Below are 21,939 nucleotides of genomic sequence, written 5' to 3'. Positions count from 1 at the left end.
AAGGCCGAGTTCAGGCCTGTGAAGGGAAGGCCCCCCTGCCCCTGGGGCTGGGCTCGGCCTAATCCCCGCTCCCGTCCCACAGGGGACGATCGGGTTCCTGCCTTCGGGAAAAACCGGGGATCCGCCTTCCCCGGGATATCCAGCGCTTCAGGGTCTGCAGGGACTTGGGGCAGCTCGGCCGCAGCAGGCCGGGTTCGTTCCGATGCTCGGGAACTGCGCTGTGCAAACAGAAAATACAGAAGCTCGCCGTAGGTCGGATTTCTTTCTTTTCGCTCCTACTCGAGCCACGGGAAATTCTTCTTTTAAATTCCCAAACCTAATTCATCTTTGATATGTATATACCAAAATCTATTAATCCACTCATCAGAATAGTCTGATCCCACTTTAAAAGTACGATAACACCTGGTTTTTTTTTCTCTCTTTCCTATTCTTCCTTGCAATAATTTGTTAATAATTTTTCTCTAGAAGCAAATGTTTTTGTTTATCTCAAGACATTCTCATGGGCAAATTAAAAGCAAAAGACACCACAGTGTGAAACCAGAGATAGAAGTACAGTGACTAATGCTAATGTCCTTTCTGAAAGTTTCAAAAGGTAATAAAGTAGACAAGGATGAAAAATTTCATAAACCACTGAACTGCCGCACAGGAATGAATCTGCTCTTCAGGTTTAACAATACACTTTCAATGGCAGTTGCACTTCTAATTATAGGATAAAAATCAGCAATAAAGTTGAAAGGTCATTTATTTCAAGAGATGCGTACTTAACTAGTAATGAACTTAGTTTCAGATTGCTAGATAATTTCCCAACCAGCTCAGGAAACATTTTACCAGTTTGGAAAAATGTCTTTAGTCTTGCCCAACCCAAAACGCAACACAGTTGTTTTGCTAAGCTCTCCTGAAATATTTCACTGAGAATTAAGAAAATAATTTGCAGTATTGTTTTATGGAAATTACATTATGGACCTGATGCTCTGCATAATTCTAGTGAGTTCCAGAAATTACTGTTTCCTGTTGTTCAGTGCACTCAGAGTAGTCCTGAGAGTCATGTGCAGACAGTCGGAAATCATTCCACGCTGGGAGATTGACCCTTAGGGAGAATGACATCAGCATAAGGCTGTGGTGGCATGAATTCATGCAATCTGTCTTCTTTCAGTCAGTTACAAAGAAACATTTGAGACATGCTGATGGATTTAATTTTCACTAAAATTCAGACTGAAACATTTCAGTGATTTAAAATGAAATCGTGCTGGTGTTCCCATTCCATGATTTTTGATCACAGACTTTTCTCTGACGTTCAGGACAAAACCAGACATTCACATGTTGGGATTTGCCAAAGACTGAATCTATCAGCTTGTTATCAGCTCTTTGTCAGAGTAACATATGCTACAACTGGCTCTAAACATCTTCACAACCATATCCAAATCCCAAATAAGAAAAACATTTGCTAAACTCTATTTGACAGTGGGTGACAGATAATCTGATACTCTGTGATCTTTTCAAGAAGGAGGAGTCTTCTCACACTTCCTTCAGATAAGAGCACTGTCTTGTCATCTGCACTTCAGACCTCAGCCCTCTCCTGAGAGGCAGTCTTAGAGAATGGGATTGCAACAGGAGCCCGGGCTCAGGGCTGTCAGGCGCCTATGTGATTAGGGATTGTTCCAAGTAGTTAATTGCTAGTAGTTAATCCATTATTTGTTTCACCCTGAATTTTCTGCCCAATGCTAATTTTCAGTCATCACACTTGTGGAAAACACCTCACTCAAGATGAAAAAGAGGGTAGTAGCGTCCACTTTTTAATTTGCTAAGGGTAACTCAAACTTATGGACTACAAAATTCAAGGGCTACTATTTTCTGTGAGTTTCAATGTCCTAGCACATGCTAAGCAAAATGGATTTGTAACTAAGTTTGGAGAAGAATTAAAAAACAAACAAACAAAAACAAAACCAAAATAAAACAAAACAAAACAAAAAAACCCACAAACAACAACAACAAAAAAACACCAAAAAGGCAAACCCAAACTGGCGATACAGGAAAGCTTTGTATCAGAGTTGCAGTATTGCTGGTAGAAAACACTAAAAGAGTCAGAAATCAACCTAAAACTCAGAAACTTACTTCTCTATTGGGATTTTGATGTACTGACTTAAATAGTTCTCTCTTTTTGTAAGCTTGTTTTTTGTAAGTATTTATTGTTGCTCAGATTCCAGGGATTCAGCATTGTACTGAGAAACCTTTTAGAAGTATTTTGCTCATGTGGAAAGAAAGGACTCTTTCTGTGGGTGGAAATTTAGGAGACCTACATGAAATCATGTATGTCCTTTTGTGGGTGCTCACATATGAAATCACAAACATCCCTCAGTGTTTCTACTGTTAACGTTTTCTACCTCTCAATCTCATCCTGCATCAACAGAGATAACTGTGAGAAGTGTATGCCTGCACTTTAGAAAACCTAAATACTTAGCTCTGCCTTTCAGGCACGTTTGCACACAGCAGGATATTTGCAGACAAGCTGTGGGGGTTTGTATGAGTGAATCAATGATATGTATGAGAGAAAGCTCTTAAAAAGCCTGACAGCAAAATGCATCTAAGATGCTGTTGTGAATTACACTCACAGCTGATGGCATATGGTTTCTCTCCAGCTAAAAAGCTGTTGGGTAAGAGAAAAAACTTCGTTGCAAAACATGGAAATGCGTAACAAGGGCAAAGAAAAAGGGGCACAGGACGGAGGTCAGATTTCCCCTTTAAAAATAGGGCTAAGGAAAGCTTAGATGAAAGATTAGTAAAGCTGGAGGGAATGCCATGGAAAAAATGTCATCAGGCATCTGACCCTCTGTACCCTCACTGGAGTCTGCATGTGTGGGGGAGTGGCAGCCACAGTCTCCATTGGAATTATGCTTTTCTTTGGGTCTAAAATAAGGATTTTGACCTAGATACTATGTTATAAAAACACAGGATACCAAACATGCTACAGCGTGTGTATGTATATCTCTATCTACATGAGTGTCACAAGATGAGACCCAGAAGCTATTAGTCTATAAATGATTCCATCTGCATGGCATTTCTCATGCGGTTTTTCCTAGATATCTCAAGCCATAGATATTCTCCATGCCACCAGGAATAAGTGTTTTCTGTGATTTTTTACAGGAACCATGATTTAATGGCACTGGAAATGAAGAAAACTGTTGAAAAAAGGATGGAAATTCAACGCTGTGTGCATCAAGGAGGTGTAAATAGTTTGAGATATTTCATTTCAGTTCAGAAAACAGTGAAAGGTCATACCACACATGCTCAATCAGCTCAGACTGATTAGAGGAAGTTTTTTATCCTTCTAGAATTGTTGGAACAGGTTCTAGGGGCCATAATTGGTGCATTTCTTTTCTGCAGGAAAGGAAGATCTTGTGGCAGAGAGCTAAAAAAATAAACACAAAAATACCTGAAAGCTGGAATTCAACAGCTGTTCAGTAGTTTTTTTTTTTTTACTGCTCTTTCTAGTCCACTAGCACACTGGAGTAGGTGAGTATCAAGGAGTAAGACCTCTCCCACCAGCCGAGCCAATAAACTTTTCATTTGAGATCTCTTTCATTTTTAACTACATTTATATTCAGTTAATTTTGTCACAGATTCAAGGCTCTGAGAGAAAGAAAAATCTGGAATAGACCTTTGGACCAGATTTGCAGGCTGGCTGAGCAAAGCATGACTCCCCTTTGAGAGAAAAGTAATTGTGCTGTTGTGTGAGTTGCTTTTGCTCAACCACTGCCTATTCATTGCCCCATCCTGTCATTTCAGCACATGCAGCAAATATCTCTGCACTTAATGTCTATATACACAGAGCTAAGATTTATAACCAGAAATCTGTAGGAAAAGAGAGTCTTCATCTCTGTGGGTAGTTGACTGCAGCCTACTCTTGGCACACATGACCAAAATTAGGAAGTTATTCTGGGCCTGCAAAGACATGATGAGTGTATTTTAATACAGATCCGTCTCAGGAAGCATCATGCTACTACTAAAAAATGCTTTCAGATGCTTCCTAAAACCATAATTTGATCCTACAGAGAATTAAATTAGAACAGAACTTTTTGTAATAATCACCTGATCAACTTGCTGGAGCCATTGCATATAAGGACAGCTGCCCTAGGAAGTAGATCACAAGCTATTTTCAATTAATAACAAGGCCAGGGAGAGCAAATTATGTAAGAATTATTTCCTAATCTCCAGAGAAGGGAGAGCGGTGACTGTCTTGATCATTGCTGCACAATACAGCAGATCTCCCTACTTGCTGCACAGTCTGTACACTTTTGGGAATATGGAGAAGGCACGTGGAGGGGCTCTAAACTCTGAAATTGGTTACCCAGACATGCTCCCACCTTCTGACAGAAAAAACACATGCACTGACCAACTTACAAGTTATCATATTTGTGAATGGCCTTTCCTAAAACAAACAACTTAATTCTGTGGCAAACTTCACTCTCTGAAGCAATTTTTAAGATGGTGAAATTTTTTAAAAATTTTTGAACTTTTCTGAGACTCTGTCATATTTGGTTTTCTGTTCAGCAGCCCTTCAACATTGCTCCAGGAGCTCTAATGACCTGAATTAACCTCCACCTAGTACTAAGATAGAGCAAGGCATGCAATATCTCAGTATTATGACATCTAACACCACCATGGCTAACTGCAGCAGAGACCACGGGTTATTTTGCCACTTTGAAATGAAAATACATGTGAAGACACTTGGCCAATAAGCAGAGAGTTGTGGTGTGGTTGGTCTTCAGAAGAGGCTGTTCTAAGCCATGTGGATATGACATCCCCTATCACCTTAGTCTAGGTCCCACTGACTTCTCTAGGGAGATGCTGATAGGAATACAGGCACGGGTAATGGATGAGGGAGGTCAGAGAGAAACTACTCCCTTTGGTGTAGGCTGCATATTTTAGATGTGAGGGGTTTCTGAGCAGAAATTTATCTTCAGACTTCTTGAATCCAGAGTTGCTTTCTGTCCCTCCCAGCATCCCAGGAAGTGGTGAAGATTAAATGAAACTTTCACCAAAGCATGCTTGCTAGAATGGCTTCCTAGGACATCACATCCTGTTGGACACAGAACTGGATTTTTACTTTAGTTCACTCTCTTCTCTAAGCTGCTTCATCTTGGCTGAACATCTGCTAGTTTAGTGAGCTCCAGGAGCTAAGACCACACCAAAAAAAAATTACAGTAAATTCCAGAAACAAGAATTCTTGGAGTTTCCTAAATCTACCTGTGTTTTGTTGAACACTTTGTAGAATATTCAGAAATAATGCATTATTTAACATAAAAAGTGCTTTATTGCCCAAAGGTACAAATATCACTGATGTAACCAATTATTCATCTAACAACAGGAAGCTGCTGGAGAAAGTGAGCGTAAGTTTATATATAAAGGATGAAAATGAATTATTGATTTGAACAGGAATATGACTTTCTGTTTCCTCTCAATAAAGGAAAACAAAAATTTAATTCTGAGTAGATTAAAACACTCAGCCATGAAATAAAATGTATTGATGCCTTCTTATAAAAATAAAACAAATAAAAGCATCAGATTCTCAAAAATAACAAAAGAATGGCAGTAAAACATTTTTTCATTGTATTTTTTTATCTTTATCAATGCACGAAGCAGATTATAGACTACAAAAGGGTGCTTACTTCTCTGCTCAAGGTAATCTTAGGCTAATGTACTCCCTTATTTATGGGGAAGAGCATCCATCACATGCAAATAATAGAGGAATGTAACTCTCTCCTTGTCTTCTTACAAAACTACCCATTGCAAAAAATCCTTTAACAGCAATTGAACAAACTGTAGAGTAGCCCTGCATTCTTATCTTTGTGGTGCTCAAAAAAAGAGAGGCACATGAATGTGTCCATGATGTGAGCTGAGAGTCTAAGCTGCCATTATAATCAATGGAATTAGATTTTTATTCACTGCTTATGGCTGTAAAATAGCTGCTTATGGCTCAATTTTCATACACACAGGTGACACTCAGATCCTGTAGAGTGTCCATCTGTTTTTTAGCTGCTATTCCATGGTGCTGCAGGCCTCCCACGGGTCCTATCTGCTAGCCCAAGATGGGTATTCTGTGTATCTCGGGGCATCTTACGTGGCAGTAGGGCACCTATGTTTAGGCAACTGCTGGCTGGTCAGCTGAGTAGCACCAGACTGGGCAGCTCTGACTTAAATGAGCGGCTGACTCCACTAGGAGCAAGAACAACGAGTTCACTGGCACATACTTCCAGTTAGGTATCTGGTTCCTAACCCAGAGGTCTTCTGTGACAGTGTAAAGACCATTAGGATCTTTGTAGGGTTGCAAAGTTATCAACATTTTCAGTGGACTAACATGGACCTTCATCTCAGGCAGCTCCTCTTGTCCCTAACACTTAAAACACCAGTGACTCTTCAAAGCAAACTCCCACTGTGTTATAAAGTGAATGATGATGGAATGATGAAAAAATGGCTTCATCTATTGATTCCCTAACAGCAGTGAAAAAGAGAAACCTTTCTTTGAAGTCTTCAGAAATAGCACTTCATTTGTGGCTGAGAGCAGAGAGAGTGGGGTAGGTGGGACGAGAAGGGGCTGTTTCTCAGTCACACAGTTCCTCACACTCAGGAGATAAAACTGCTTGCAGTGGGACTGAGAAAACTAATTACAAATGAAGTTAATGATCTTGTCTGCTTGTCTTGTCCTTCATTTTTCAGATTTTTACATTCGGGATAAAGTCACATTAGTGTCTAAATAAGAACAAGCTTTTTTTTTTTTTTTTTTTTTTTTTTTTTTTTTTTTTTTTTTTCTTCATTCCAGGGCAATTATTAAATTAGGACTTCTAATTTACTGGAATCTCCACATTCCCATGAATGATGGGATTAGTATTCATCCCTATCTCAAGGGAAGTTTCCACAGGTAATTTATTTTTGAACTTGGTTTGCTCTTCCCCTTTAAGCAACACTTGCATGCCCCCTGATGAAACATGAAATACATTCCATGACTTATTTTCCAAGGGCTATTGATGCTACAGGCATGTTGAAGCAGCTACAAATGTTTTCACAACTGAAGTCCCCCCAGATCTCTCTGCTCTTGTTTGGTTATGCAACCACTTTGTTTTGGTAGTCCCCTGAAATGAATATGAAAAAACTCATTCAGTTTTTCATGGAACAGAGGAGTACTGTAGCATTGCTGGTTTTTTTCCAGCCCTCTTAAAGTGATATATTTAGGATGTATGAGGGGAAAGAACTGGGTAGGCCTTTATTTATCTTCCCAACAGGTGCAGTATAGGGAGGCACAAAGACAGTGTTTGCTAAATTCAGTTTTGCCAAGTACAAAGCACTCTCTTATCCACTGAAAAGCTGTTCCCTGCTTTCCTCCTAAACTCCATGAGCTTTTCATTTTAGTTTGACAATATTAAATATTTTATTCTTGTGCACAGATGCACTGTTTTTCACACAGGGTGTACAAGTTTTTCAACTCAAGTAAGAACAATAGCAAGTAAGCCAGGTCAGTCTTGCATTATTCTCCTTCAGCAGTATTATGATAAAGTCAATGCACTGTATAAGAAAAAAAGTTAGTGTAGTGCCTTCAATTTACTCCATAGTAAACCAAAACATAATAGCCCAAAGATAAGTCATGGTGACTTTTCAGTCAAATTATTTTGATTGAAAAAGTTGTCAGAAACTTAGCAACGATGGAGATGGAAGGTCAAAGAATAAATCTGAGATGCCGTGGTATCTCAGAAGGAAGTGTGGGAGCTTCACTTAGAAGTTAGCAATGGGAGGGAAAAGGCAATCTAAGAACAACTCAGTTCCCAGCAGACAACACAATCTGTGCAGGAAGAGCTGCTCTATGGGGAGCAAGACGAGAGCACAGCCCACCCTCACGGGTCTGATTACAGCAGTGAGGCGTAAGTTTGCTTTCCATTTGTGGAGGGCTTAAAATTTATTAGCTAGAGGTGATGAAGAGAAACTTTCTAAAGAATCGAGAAGGAAAATAAGATAAGGGGTTAAGGTTTCACTCTTTCATCATGCACCAAAACTCATTTACCTGCGATTTAAACATGGAGCTTTGCAAATTATACATATGGGCCTGAATTTGAGTGTGGTTTGGCTCTGAGACTGAGAATGAAGGAAGTTTAAAATAAGGGGAATGTATTCTACAGTCAATGCTACAGAGGGGCAATGATGATGGCAGAAGATGGATGTCTGTATACTTCTTTTTTGCATCACTATGCAGCAAGGAGAGAGCAGCTGCACTTCCCACCATGGTGCCATATAAAATGGTTATACAGGTCCAGTCTTCTGCACAGAAAGCACCAAACAATGTTGAAAAATGTTCACATGCTGGGATCTTGAATTTTCAGGAAAACTTTCCATCAGCAGTTTTAAATTTGACACAAGCCAAATCTGTATAGTGAAGCAGAATTCCCATTCAGCTTCTTTTTCACCTATGAAAAGTTGTCTAACTTTGAACTAAAAGAAATCTGACTTTAATTACCTTTTAATCAACCTTCATGCTTAGATTATTTTCCCACTGGAATGTTGTTCTACATGTCTACTTATATGATTTATATGACTAAGTCACTTACTTGACAGTGACTATTAACTTGATACACCAGACAGTCGTATTATTTGGAATGTTGTAAGTATAATGCAAATATAATGATAAAAAAGAAAATCTCACAATGAAGCAAAACTAATTATGTTTAAAAGCAAATAGAAGTAAAGGCTGTTTCCACTGGGTGTCTTCATGGAGAGCAGTGCTACCATATCTCCAAGGCAGTCTGCACTGATATTTACATCTCTTTGCCTCCTTTCACAAACTGCTTCATGTTTTACAGATTGTTCTTCTAACAGACAGTATATGCAAGTAGTTTTCTTCACAACTTTTACATCTATGCTATTTGTAGATTGAATAAAATTTTACTGAAACTGTCTAAAGTAGACACACTGATTTTAATTTTGATTCCTTGCCAAAATGTGGATGCTCCAGGCGGCATCATTCAAGCAGAGCTTGCAAACACTTAGAAAATGAAGTTGGCAGACTTCATAAATGCTTTGGCTCAAAATTTGGAATGGTCGCTTAACTCATGGCCACGAGTTGTTTCCTAGATTGGGAGGCAAATTTACAGAGCTGCCTACTGGGGACAGACTTGCACCTGTCCCTGTGGGATGATGCCCACAAATAGTTTGAAAAGGTTGCTCTTGAGAGACTTGGCCCTTTTACAAAAGCGTGTCCAAATGCCATGGCCTGTGACAGCTTAAGAGGGCACCTAATTAATGAGCAGCTCTTATGATGAGTATTGGTTAAAGGAAAGCGGGGAGAGGAAAGATTGACTGAGTGATTGCAATAAATTTCAGGAAGTAATTATATGAGGGAGGGTTTTATTAGTCACCAGGAAAGCTAAAGGCTGTTAAATTTAAATGCGCTAGTTAAGGTCTTTGGCAAGTCAGCCACACCCCAGTTATCCACTGGGATCAGTTAACCCATTGATGTAAACTTCACCTTGCACATATATTTTGAGCCAGTTAAGACAAAACTGTCCTACAACACCATGGCCATCTACTACAAAAAGCTACAGCTGATCTTATATACAGAACTCAACTTTTTAGGAGTACCATAAAGGCCTTAAATAATTAGTCATGGAAGCCTATTTCTACAGTGACAAATTCCATTAGGCTGAAGCTCTCCAGCAACCTTCTGTAAGCTGAGTGGTGTGTTTAATTTGGTTATCCTATTTGTTAAGAGCGCTTTGTGAGGATACACTGTCACCAAGTCAGGAATTTTCTCATGTTGTTAATCTAATAATCTTAAAATAGCTCAAAGACCATTTGGCCTGAAAAAAAGCCTGGGAGATTGTTTCAGCACTGTCTCTGAAAAATTAAGCCATGTACTTCAGGGACTGCAGTGATATAAAACCACAAATCTGAGATTTTCTAAACATTCAAGTGTTAGCCACTTTCTGATTTCTCAACTACTTGCTTGTATGTGCTGTTTTTAATTTGCAGGACCCATGAAAATGAGGGGTATTGGATAATTCCAGTAGGTTGCTTCTGTTGGAAATATCAGAAAAACTATGCTTAGGTGCCCATGTGATGCAGAAACCTTAAGCCTCTTCTTTTTCTTCTCTGTTTTCTATTGTAGTCCTTCAACAAGCTTGTGAAAGTTTTCTCATTCAGTCCTTCCAGTGGTAATTTCCAGAATTAGTCAGTCCAAGGTTGACCTTCATTGATTAATTTTCTTCAACCCTTGATGCCTTGGACATTACCATGGGAATGGGCATTTGATGATCATGCGAGGTTTTGAATTCTTACTGGTAGAGCTCGTATGAGTAGAGTTTGTACGAGTAGCAGTATTGAGCTATTATTGATACCAAATTTTCCTGCCACTAATACAGTATGTACTTAAACTCTACAAGTACTGTCAACAGCTCAGGGGAGTTCTTGATCAACAAAACAATCTTTAGAAAGCAGCTAATTCCTGAAGTACAATAATATAAACCTATTACTCCCCTGACCTCCTGGCTGCAAATAAACTGGATGCAATAGGAACAACTAGTGTACAACCCAATTTTATCATTTATCCAGAGCTCACTACTCCTTGTGAATTCTATTAAGGTAGAATGCTTCAATAATTTTTAGGTCCTGATTATTGAATCACCAAAAACCACATTTGTTCCACTGTCAATATAATGTTGTTCAGAGCTGCTAAACTTATTTTATAACACAAACATGGAGCTGCATTGGTAATCACTGCATTGTAAGAACATCTTTGAAACAATCTAATTTTAAACAGAATAAGAAACATGAGCCTCCAAACTAATTTTCTTCAAAGCACATATCTTTTGAAAGTGCATAAATATTTTAGGGTTGTTTTTTTTTTCATTTGACAGCCACAGAATGCATTCTGATTAAAGTGTATAATGCCCAGTCAAATAACAGATCAAATAAAAAGGACACCTAATACATGTGTAAATAATTTAAATTACAAATAAGACACTCTAGAAGGGGCTTGGCTCTAGGTTTGATATGGAGGATTAGGCACTTGTATTAATATGTGCACTTGGTGTAACTATTTTCAGAAGAATACTTCATCTGTCATTGTCCTCGAGCACTGAGAAGGGCCAGTAAGTAAAGTGATCACACTGGTCTGTCAACACTGCTTGCTTAAGACTCAGTCATCCAAAAAGTTTAGTTTTCATGTGTCCCCAGCTGAAGAAGGTGCCAAAAATGAGTAACATTACTGACAGTTGCTTTGCTCTTGCCTTCCACAAAACCAGAAAATATTTCAAAAAAGCCTTGTAAAATGTTTGTAAACTTGTTAAAAACCAATGCTACTGATAAGTCAGTGTTAAATCAAATGTACCTATTCAAGCTACACACATCAGCCTAGAAGATACTTCAAGACTGATGGGAAGTAAGTGCTAATTAATTACTTGTATACTTTCTATACCTTAAAGATTACCTTGAAGATTAAATTCAGTTTTGCATTTGGGAATGCATTAGGGAAGCTGTGTGTATAGGTTTCATTCACCAGTATTTGAAAAACACATACAATCTGCATATTATGGCTTTGCAAAAGCTCTTTATATAGTCAATGTCAGAAAACAATCACCAAAAATTCTTACCAAAACATACAGATTTGAAGGAAAAATACAAGAAGAGCTATAGAAATAATGTAAATAGAAGAAGCTTATTTGGCTTAAATTTTCAAAATGGTAGAAAAATAAATGTTAACTTTTAAAAAATTATGAAATTATAGGCCCTGAATATTTTTCTCCTTTTTTCTCAGCCTCCAATGAACAATTCTGTGTCTCAAAAACAAATTACATACTCAGTTTCTTTGCTATGAACTTAATAGCACCGCAGAACGGACCAATGTTACTGAGTGTAACTATCCTTCTGAAACATAAAATAATAATTTCTCTAATGTGGCAAAGTGAATTTTTCCAATCTGAGCTGTACAGAATAACTTACTGCATTCTTCAGTTATGCATTTAGATGTATAGTATATATTTTCATTAGAACCGTAAAGCTTGCATAAGCACATCCTTCCAATTCAATAACTATTAGAAAAAACTGCATGAAAAACATATTAATGTCCTGACTCTTTAAATCATAAGAAATGCTTTTTCCCCTCTTTTCCAGAGTTTAGATAGCTTAGAAGAGAGAAACCACAAATTGCACTACAGAAATCCTGTAGTCTTTATAAAATGAATATAACATTTGCCCAATCAAGTAGCTTCTCAATAGTCATAGTCCATTGTCTAAAACAGTTTGTGCTATAAGCCTGCCTGAAAACCATTTCTTAGTCTAAAAACATAGTGATCTCTAATGATTTAGTGATGTTAAGCGGCTATTGTTCTTAATATCATTTTTGGCTGATACCTGCAAAGTGGTCTAAAAGGCGTTTGGGGTGTGTGCATAGTCATAATTCCTGTAATTAAGAAATGTCAGGTCATGTTCTGTCATGCTTACCATCTTTCTTGGTGGGTTCCGGCATTGTTACAAGGATTCTTTATTCCCAGAGAGTTTCAGCCTTTCAGATGTAGCAAGAAGTAGCCCCAAGTCCAGCAGAGAGTATGTGAGATCAGTGTGACAAGCAGAGGGTAAGAAGAATTCCTCTGCTTTATATACTGCAGCTGAAATATCAATCAAAATAGCACCTCCTCTCTTTTCAATGCAAACACTTTGAAAATTGACAGTTATGGGAAACCCTTCACATCTGTTGTCTGCAGCCTCTGCTCCCTTGGCTTTTGGAAGGAATCTCTGCTGCATTGCATGGGGCTGATGAGAACATCTATAACTTTCTAAATTCAGCTGCACAGCTTGCTCTCTGTGTCCCTCTCTTTAACATGCAGACACGTATGCACACGCAGACAAGAGGCTGAAAAAGTGACTGCCATGCTATTAAAGAGCCCCTCCTGCCTGCAAAACTTGTAGGAAATGGCTGTATACATTTATGCCTCTTCCCACAATATAAAAGTGACAAGTAGGCAGAGGCAGCATGCCTGCAGTGTAACCTCATTTTTTTTCCTTTAGGAGAATATGGTGTGCAAAGACAGAGTGAGAAGTAGAGTGTTTCTCAGTAGTAATGAAAAGTATTATTGTGCTCCTGTGTTCAGGAGCAAAATACTCTATATTCCCCTTCTGTTTACATATGCTACACTTTCTTGGGTCCTTTCCCTGTAGCCACTCTCATTTTGGCATTGGTAGAGACTATAATGTTCCTTTCAGCATGAGTAATTCATTAACTGGAGAGACTGCTGCTGAGAGTTGAGATATTCTCTTCTCCACTCATCCAGGAGATCCAACACTGCCTGCCTTTGCCAAGCCAGGAAACCAGACAGAAGGAATGGAAATCCTATCTGTAGCACATGCACAGAACCACTAAACTAAGCCACTGGGTTGTCCTCCTCTTAGACTCCCACTCAAACTGCAAACATGTAGGCAAGAGAAAGGCAGGTGAAGTGAATCAGAGGGTATTAAGATTTATTTTCTTATGCTCTTTTATGATTTTGAGACAAAAGTGTAGTAATTAGCACAACAGATGAAGTGGTCTTCAAAGGTTTCATGCTATTGAAGCACATGTCCATACCATTAATCAGGTATCAATAAGAACTAAGCTACTCAAAAGACTGCTCGGTGTATGAATGCACCCAAATGTTATGGAAAACCTATCTCACATATTTGAATAGGATTTGGAGATGTAATAGCAGTCATGTGCCTGGTTATTCTATAGCCAATGCATGAGGGTTTCCTCTGCAGTCTGTTTTTTTCCTGTCTATTTAGCCTTTTTATAGACATCTTATAAAGGATAGGCCTTTTTACCTTTTTTTAAAGAGTATAATTTGATTTTTTCTGCTCTGCTCATTGTGATGCTTATCATTTGGCCAATTCATGTGCCTATCAAATACAGACATAGGGCAAGACTTCTGCCTACAAGAACTTAAATAAGGAGTATTAAAGCTATCTTCTTCCTTTATTTCACATAATTTTCAAGGTAAAGCTCCTTGTATCACTGAAATAATTCCTGTCCTTGGAAAGGAAAGAGTGCTGCCCTGGAAAGGCAACTGGAGGTTTTGTCCCTCTTTGTGAGAGGGGTGGCAGTAGGGAAGCAGTGTATGAACAGACTTAATAACATGGCAGAGATCACTTTTTATTGTTCCTTTTTCTTCTGCCTGCATCCAGGCACCAAGCTCTGTGATGGCTGGAGCCAGAGGGGGATGAGCAGCAACTGCTGATGCTCTCCAGCCTGGTGTTTTCTCAATGGCCTTTTGTAAGATGCAAAGATATTTTGCTTTGCATTCCACCCATCATGTGCCAAGAGGTGCTGAGTACTATGCCTCTGGAGATTCCTGTTAATACAAACAGGATTAAACCATGGTCACACTCTAGTACTGATGGGTTAGAGAGGACATCCACTACAATCTCGCAGTGAGAAAGGATTGGTGGCAGATGCTTATCCTTACAGCCTTAAAGAGCTTCCTTTATAGCAAGAGGAAGAAGGCTATTCAGGAAGACAGAATCTTATTCATAGTTTACCTTTATGCTACTAAATAAATTGTTGCTTCGCATATCTGTCTCTCAGGCCAGTCCAGCGGTCGGCTGGACCACCCTGCTAGCTCTGATACGCCCAACAATACCTTTGCGTGGGTCTTGGCTCCGCAGTACCTTCGCCTTAGCTGTCACGGCCGTGGTTCGAAAGAGGGGACACTCTTTAAGGCTCAGGAAGAAGGTTTTATTTGGGAAACACAGGGGCAGTCCCTGGTTCCAGGCCTGTGCCTCTGGAGAGTGACCTCGGGCCTGGTTTGCAGGGGGTTTTTGTTTACCAGAAATCTCAGGGGTGGGCACAAGTTACAAGACCAATGAAACAAAGCCAGGTGGGTAAGGCCAAATGCAATACACAACATCAACGAATCAGGTAAATTAGGATGGGGTCCTGGGAGATCCACCAATCACTGTCCAACACCTCTCCGAAGGTTTTGGGCCTGGGGGATGATGGGCATGGTGGGGGGAGAATATACATTTTGATGGGGGAAAATACAATAGGATGACCGAAACTCTGGGCAGAGGATTAGGTTGCCTTGGCAACTCTTATCAACTTCTGATAAGAACAATCCAAGACAAGAACTTTACCTGGCTAGGGTTAAAGTCCAAATCACATCAAACTTACAACTAAAAAACCTATGAAACAATTTCAGCACCCCCACAATAAATCAGTACTGAGACCATATTTGCTGGACCAAGCAAAAGTGTGTTGTTCTCATCTGCACAGCAAAACTTCCTCTCTATCCTTAAATTGTGAGACTGCAGTCAAAATCTATACAGGGAATGGTTATTGGATGTGCCTAAGTTGTGGTTAGGTGTAGGTGGGAGAATGTTGGCTGGTCCAAAATGGTACCAGGGAGCATCTAACCATCCCCCAGGGTTGTCATCATAGGACAACACTTGAAATCATGTCCTAGCCCTGCTTTATTTACAGGTATAGGCATAGACAGAAAAATGGCTCTATAACTCTGGTAGGAAGGAAGGGAGGAAGATTGGTTATGAGTAGGAAAAATAGTGAAGTACTATATTTGCCTTTGTAGTCAATGAAAAGATCTGTGCTTCTACAGGTCTCTGTTTTGTAAGGGCCAGCTGTGAGTGCAAGCAAAAGGCTCTTCAGCTGCATGAAGTAAATTGAAACTGTGGAGCAGCAGCTATCTGCAAATTTACTAGTCCTTTAATTCTTTCCTGCACTTACATTATACTTGCATAGTTCATTGCATTTCATGTCATGTTCTCATTTAGTCTGATAAAACATTCCTGTGTAGCAAGTTTCCTGTAATGTAATTTTTAGTGGTATAGAAGGTGCTGGTGGGGTAGACTTAGACTGTGATAGTTCAGTGTACCTTAGTGACAGGGAAAGAAGCTTATTTCCTAAGAAAGTAATCCATATTTTATTTGTTTCAGTCTAATTCCCAGCTGAGTCCTTATCTCAAGCACCTACAGGTATTCACATTCTGATCTAAAACAATTTAATAATTTCAATTTTTTTTTTTTTTGTTCCCTGCAGAAATACTGTCACAACTATTACTCATGCTGCTACAATTAGTACTTTGGTGCTACTGGGACTTCCATTCTTATACTTCTTTTCCACATTGCCAGAGTGCATGATAGTCATCAAGCTTGTCTTATCACTGCATAGAAAAGATGAGTTGATTTTGGCCAACAGTTGTCCAGGTTGCTTTAAGACTGCCAAAAAAAGAAAGAAAAATACTGAACAGAATGAAATGCCTGGTGGTAATTTCTAAGCTTATTCTTCTTTGATCATTCTTAGAGATGTCTAAACATGCTTATAATTATCCATCCCCACAACCTGTACATTCTCTGTTACTAAATGCATTTCTCTATTAATTTTATGAAGTTTAATTTTTTTACCATTTTTTCTTGCCATCCTGCTCTGCTTCCTTATGTATGGCAACCACTCACCTTATTTGATCACAACTCATCTTGTGAAGAAGCTGAACCAGAAGAGGAAGCAGTTCCTCTGTGCTGAGCACGTGATTTCTGAGCAAGTGAAATGGCCATGAACCACCTCTGGACTCAGCCACAACCCTATTTACCAAATGACTGAGACAAGCCTTCACAGAAATTCTGAGCTGGAAAGAGCTGAGCTCCACCTTGTTTCTAGCTCATCACCTCTTCTTTCTGTACCTCAGCAGATAGAACTAAATGCTCTGGCATCCCCAGGCATCCTTTCATTAACTCACACTACTGCTAAAGCACCCCTGTTTGTACAGGCTGTCTCATGTCTCTGGATGGAAATGTCCCTTCTCATAATTTGCTATTCTCCCTCCACACATTTCCTTGTGCCCTTGTGTTTTACCTGTCTCATAAAGTGAATGTCTCCTGAACAAAATTCATCCTCAGCAGTGTGGCTTTTGTGTACCACTATAAGCCCTCTTCCTTCACCACCTCAGGGGCCAAACATGTGAAACTCTCTGAGCCTTTCCTTTCCATGCCTGCCTCAATAAATCTTCTGTGGTCTCTTTCCAAAGCATGACTATCCTATTTTAACTCTCTTCAGCTCCTTGAGTAGTTTCTAAATGGCTGCTAATCAGCACATCAAATAATTAAATCATTCTCTCCTGTCTATTTTTAATAAATTCCCTTGTTCAAACATCCAGAGCTGTATTTGCAGTTGCAGCTGCTAGATCTGCATCAATAGCTTCATATTAGCTGCTAGTTCAAGGACTGAATTCTCTCACTTACTTCATCCTCTATTCTATGAAGTTCCTGTCTGCTTGTTGCCAGAGAAAAATCTTCATCTTGTTACAAGCTAAAGGATCAGAACACTCCCAAGAAGACCTCAGAGACAAATCTTTGACCAAAGCATTTTACCAAATGGTAGTCATATGATTTAGTTTTAGATATTTCTGTGAGGAGCAGGAAGTTGGACTTTGTGATTGTTATGGATCCCTTCTGACTTGATATTCTCGGTTTAAAATTTTCCCACTTAAAACTTTTATTGATATTGAGAGAAGCTGATCAATTTAAATAAGAATGCCAGGCAAAAATGATCAGTGTAGATGTGAACAGGAAAGGACTCCCAGTCCACCAATATGTGTTTATATTAAAAAAATAAACAGTATCTTGGGTTTATTCTTAATAAAGAATCCAGAATTTTGAAGTCTCATATAAAACAATTCTTCATCAGCCTTAATATCTGGAGCTTTGGATCTTCTGGGAGACAGTCATTTACAGAGCCCAAGAATGAGGGGTGAAGGATGAAACCACTAGCAGAGGAGCTTCCCCTCCCATCTGGAGGAACTCATAAGCACATTTTTCCAGGGGGACACTGGAATGAGGTTTGACAGTGTCGAAGCCCCATCTCAGTTCCAAATCCCCTCCTATGAAGCAAAAGGATGGTCAGGATGGAAAGTTTCCTTTACTCTCCATGTCTACAGCAGAATTGCATAATAGTGATGAATTCTCTGCTCCAACTCTGCCTTTGCCACATGGGACCTTTAAAATCATAGGTAGGACATTATAGATTTTGATGAATTTATTCATTGCAATCAATGATATTTGATATGTGCTGGTAATTCTTTTTCTATTCCACCAATTAAAGAAACAAATACATTATTTCAATTTGTACTATGCTGGCAAATGGAAAGCTAAAAGTGTTCAACCAAAAAATGCAGAACTGTTTGTGCAAGGGAAGAATGTTGTATCTTAGAATATCTCTTATGTTTTAAGACCTCATTTAATTTTTTGTGAAGGCATTCCTTTTTGTCAGGTATCTAAGTTGAACTTCTGATGTTGATGAAAGACATCTGGATTTACCTGGCCAGCTCAATTTAATCACAGCCTTGCACTGTAGACTTGCCAGGAAAAAACTCTCCTACCCTGTCATGCAACCTACTTTTCTTCCATGTAAATGAGACGTGACCTTTTTTAAGAAATACTTTCTATATTGATGTAGCATCCACAAATGGGGCCTTACTCTATCTAGCAAGACGAGGGAAGATTAAACTCTAAAGCCTACACTGGATTTTTTTTCCAAGGCAGCCAGCTTGGAGACACTTCAAGGCATGTACAAGATGTCGTTGACAGATAAACACCACTTGTCAGCTTTACCTTCTGCCTTACAATGACCCAGAGGGTGACATTACTGTGTAAGCAACACATGCCCCGTGGTGTCCTGTAGCAGTCAGAGTGTTTCCTTTCTGACAGTAAATTCCAATGCTCTGAGGCACTTGGCACCAAAGTCAAGAGCTGGTCCCTAGGTCAGGGCAGCAGGCAGGACAGCAGGAGGAGGAAGAACAGCTTCTTTCTGTCAACTGCTTGGCTGGATCAGTCAGGAAAAGTTAGGATGAGGGTTGATAAGGAAGGAAAAGCGATGGGAACATTGCCGCTTCTCTTCAAGGGAGGCAGACCTTATTTCACTCTGTTTTTAGGAGGAATTTTGAAAGACAGCCTTTCAGCCAGGAGAGGAGAGAAACTCCGTAGCCTAGGCTTTTGTTCTTACTTCCACAGGTAAAACTGGGAGCAGCTCCTCACCTGAGCAATACCTAAGTGAGCAAGACCCATGCTGGGTTTACATGCTCCAATTTATTGGAATCTGTCTGATTGGAAATGTCTGATGCAGGATATCAAGCAGAGGTTTCTTTGGCCCTGGTTTGACCTCTTCATTAAGCAGGGGAAGTTACCTCAGCAGCTTACAAAGAGCACATGGTTTGATCCAGCAAATTATGCTGTGTCACCCTGGGACGGTGTGTCCAGAACTGGCCAATGAGGCCTGGGATGAGGTAAACATTCCTTCACCATTGAAAACCAAGGCCTCTGATCTTGGCTCCTCTCTCAGAATTACAATTTTTTTTTTTGCTTGTTTTCTGATATACATACAGCATTTCACCACTGAAGCTGGTGGATTCATTTTAAATTATTTTCAGTTTGCTTGATCTGTCTAACTAGCAGTTAGACAAATTCCAAAATGTGGTTGTAGACATTTAGCCCTAAAAAATCCTGAAATCCATAACTAGCTCAGCAATAGTGCATTTCCAGGTCTGTTTTCCTACTGGCTACTTTTAACATGTTCCAGTTCTAATATTCTGGTGGTACCTCTTGTACCCAAAGATGCACACCCTCCATGTTAGGAAATGTTTGCACAGGGCCTCAAAATGAAAGCATTAGAAATATATTTATATTAAAAAAAAAGATTTTCTTTAATTTATTTTATTTATTCTCCTTTAGAAATTTTTATCTTTTAGACTTACAAGTTTTACAACTTCATTGAGATGGATACATATTTAAACTACTTAGAATGAATTATATAAACCCAAGTGTCAAAGTTCATTAACATTCAAAGAAAAATGTCCAGATCCCACTGTGAAGAGGCTAAAAACTTTGACATTAACTATTTGATAGCCTGGAAATATTGTGAAAGTGGCTGTTCTTATTCAGATTACAGCCGTCTCAGGTAACCCTTGCATTATACTAATCCTATGAAAGTAGTTCACAGAAATGCCTTCAATTCCCAGGTGTCTAAAGGAGTTCATGCACATAAACCTAAACAGCTTCCTTAACTGGGGCATACCTTAGTTCTGTCGTGGTAAATTTGGGTTGATATCCCATTCTTTTAGCCCACAGTTGTCACTCACACCATTTTTGCTTCCATTGGGAACCTATGGAGTGTGTATCAATCCCAGTTTGCACAGTGGAACCTTATCTTAGTTGCTGCTATGATGTATTATTTCTATCTACACTGCCTGAAAGATACTGCTGCACGTGAACAGATGGAATAAAAGGTGCCAAGTGCTGGGGCTGGTATTATCTTGTATCTATTAAAACACTAGCAAAAGTGCAGTATAGTTATAACAGTATAATACACTTGGCTAATTTGTTTGACATATTCATGGTATAGTCTCCTGATGCACATCACCCAGTGCTGCTGTAGACTGCTGCAGTCAAGATGGCCCCATTCTCCTTTCCCTTCTCTCTTCCTCCCTTTTCAGGCATCAAACTCTCTCTCCTAGCTGCAACCTACACACACATAGTGTTAAGTTTAGCGGGAAATTATATCCTTGTTGTGTCCAAAGTCCACTGTTTATAAACATCCACTTCCTATTCTGGAAGATAATAGAGATACGTGTGAATTGTTGTATACTGGTCTCTTAATTCTAAAAATATCTGTTTCATGGAGAGATTTTCTTTATTTATCAAAAGCCTTTTTCCTTTGTATTGGATGAAAAAAGTCAAATTCCTTTCGAACTTCAGTGAACCACTGGGGGGTCCTATTGATTCACTGAGGGGAGTGAGCATGGCCTGCAGGAACTTCACTGAACAGGCAGAACCAAAAGGAAATCTGTGACCAGCCATGAAACTCTGCCTTGGTGGAGGTCTTCACCTTCTCACTAAAAGCCAAGGCTTATTCATTCACAAAAGCCAAGGTTTTTGTCATTTGCTTTGTGAGCCCGGCCAGCCCTCAGAACTTTGTAGTTCCCCTTGAGCTTGACAGGTGCTGGTGATTTACCTTCTTCCTGTGTACATTTTGTGATGAAAAGAATGACATGCCCCTCTTCTGCACTAATGAATGTCATCTTTTATGTGACACACTTAATCTAAATGGCTGAATGACAGGAATGTGGTGGCAACACTCTAGCTGCATTTATGAACACCTTTTCGTTTTAACATAGATACAGTGCGGCTCTACACTAGGGTTTCCAAAGTCTTTGTAAGCTCTATTCACTCTGAGTCAGCACTGAGCTGCATATTAGTGATGTCTTTTTTAAAAGTGATGAAGAGATTTCCTTGGGGGGAACCCTGTGTATGAAAGATTCTGACTCAAAGGTTTTGGACATCATCCAGCACTAATTTTAAAGATAGGCTATAACTCATAATTTACATGCATTGGTAAAATTGAAAAAGAGTGTTAGAATTAGTTAGCAAGGACTTACTGCATTAACTAAGCTTCACAAACAGCCTGGTGAAAGTAGGCTAAACAGCCCAGTTAAGATAGTCTAGAAAGAATATATTACATATAAAGGAATTAACATAGATAAGTAATGGCATTTGAAGATCCATATGAGGTACTGGATCAAAGAGAGGAGCCCAGAGCTGTGATTTTTGGTCTTTGTCCTTGACTCCCAGTCTGAAGTATATGCTGCTTCCTGGATCTTTAAAACCTGGAAGAAATCCCAGGGGGATATATTTCACTTTTGCCCTGGGCTGAACATGACATTCAGAACAGGCACTTTCCTTTGGGGTGAGATCCTTTGTGCTTAAGTTTTACTGAGTGTAGTGCTAGCTTCTGCCTCTGAACTTGTCTTTCCCAGCCATGGAGTCAGTGGAGTTCTGGTCACAGGTCTCAGTTCAGTTGCTTAAAGATGATCTCACATGGCCATGTGAGATTGCCCTCTGGTATCCATCATAGCCTTTCATTGCCCCTGA

The 21,939-nt window shown here is 39.4% G+C and overlaps 1 protein-coding gene across 1 annotated transcript in view; it reads right to left on the bottom strand.

The window, feature by feature from the left end:
* MYBPC1 (myosin binding protein C1) overlaps positions 1-12,710 on the bottom strand; it is a 68,843-nt gene extending 56,133 nt beyond the window's left edge. Inside the window, exon 1 of the mRNA XM_083860135.1 lies at positions 12,481-12,710. Coding sequence (XP_083716261.1) covers positions 12,481-12,505 — 25 coding nt within the window. The 5' untranslated portion in view covers positions 12,506-12,710. The remainder of the gene's footprint in view (positions 1-12,480) is intronic.
* Between the last annotated feature and the right edge of the window lie 9,229 nt (positions 12,711-21,939).

This window comes from Zosterops lateralis (assembly GCF_965231275.1).
Source record: "Zosterops lateralis genome assembly, chromosome: 4".
Taxonomy (NCBI): Eukaryota; Metazoa; Chordata; class Aves; order Passeriformes; family Zosteropidae; genus Zosterops; species Zosterops lateralis.
Note: the sequence above shows the minus strand (reverse complement) of the source record. Positions and strands in the feature narration are given on the sequence as shown.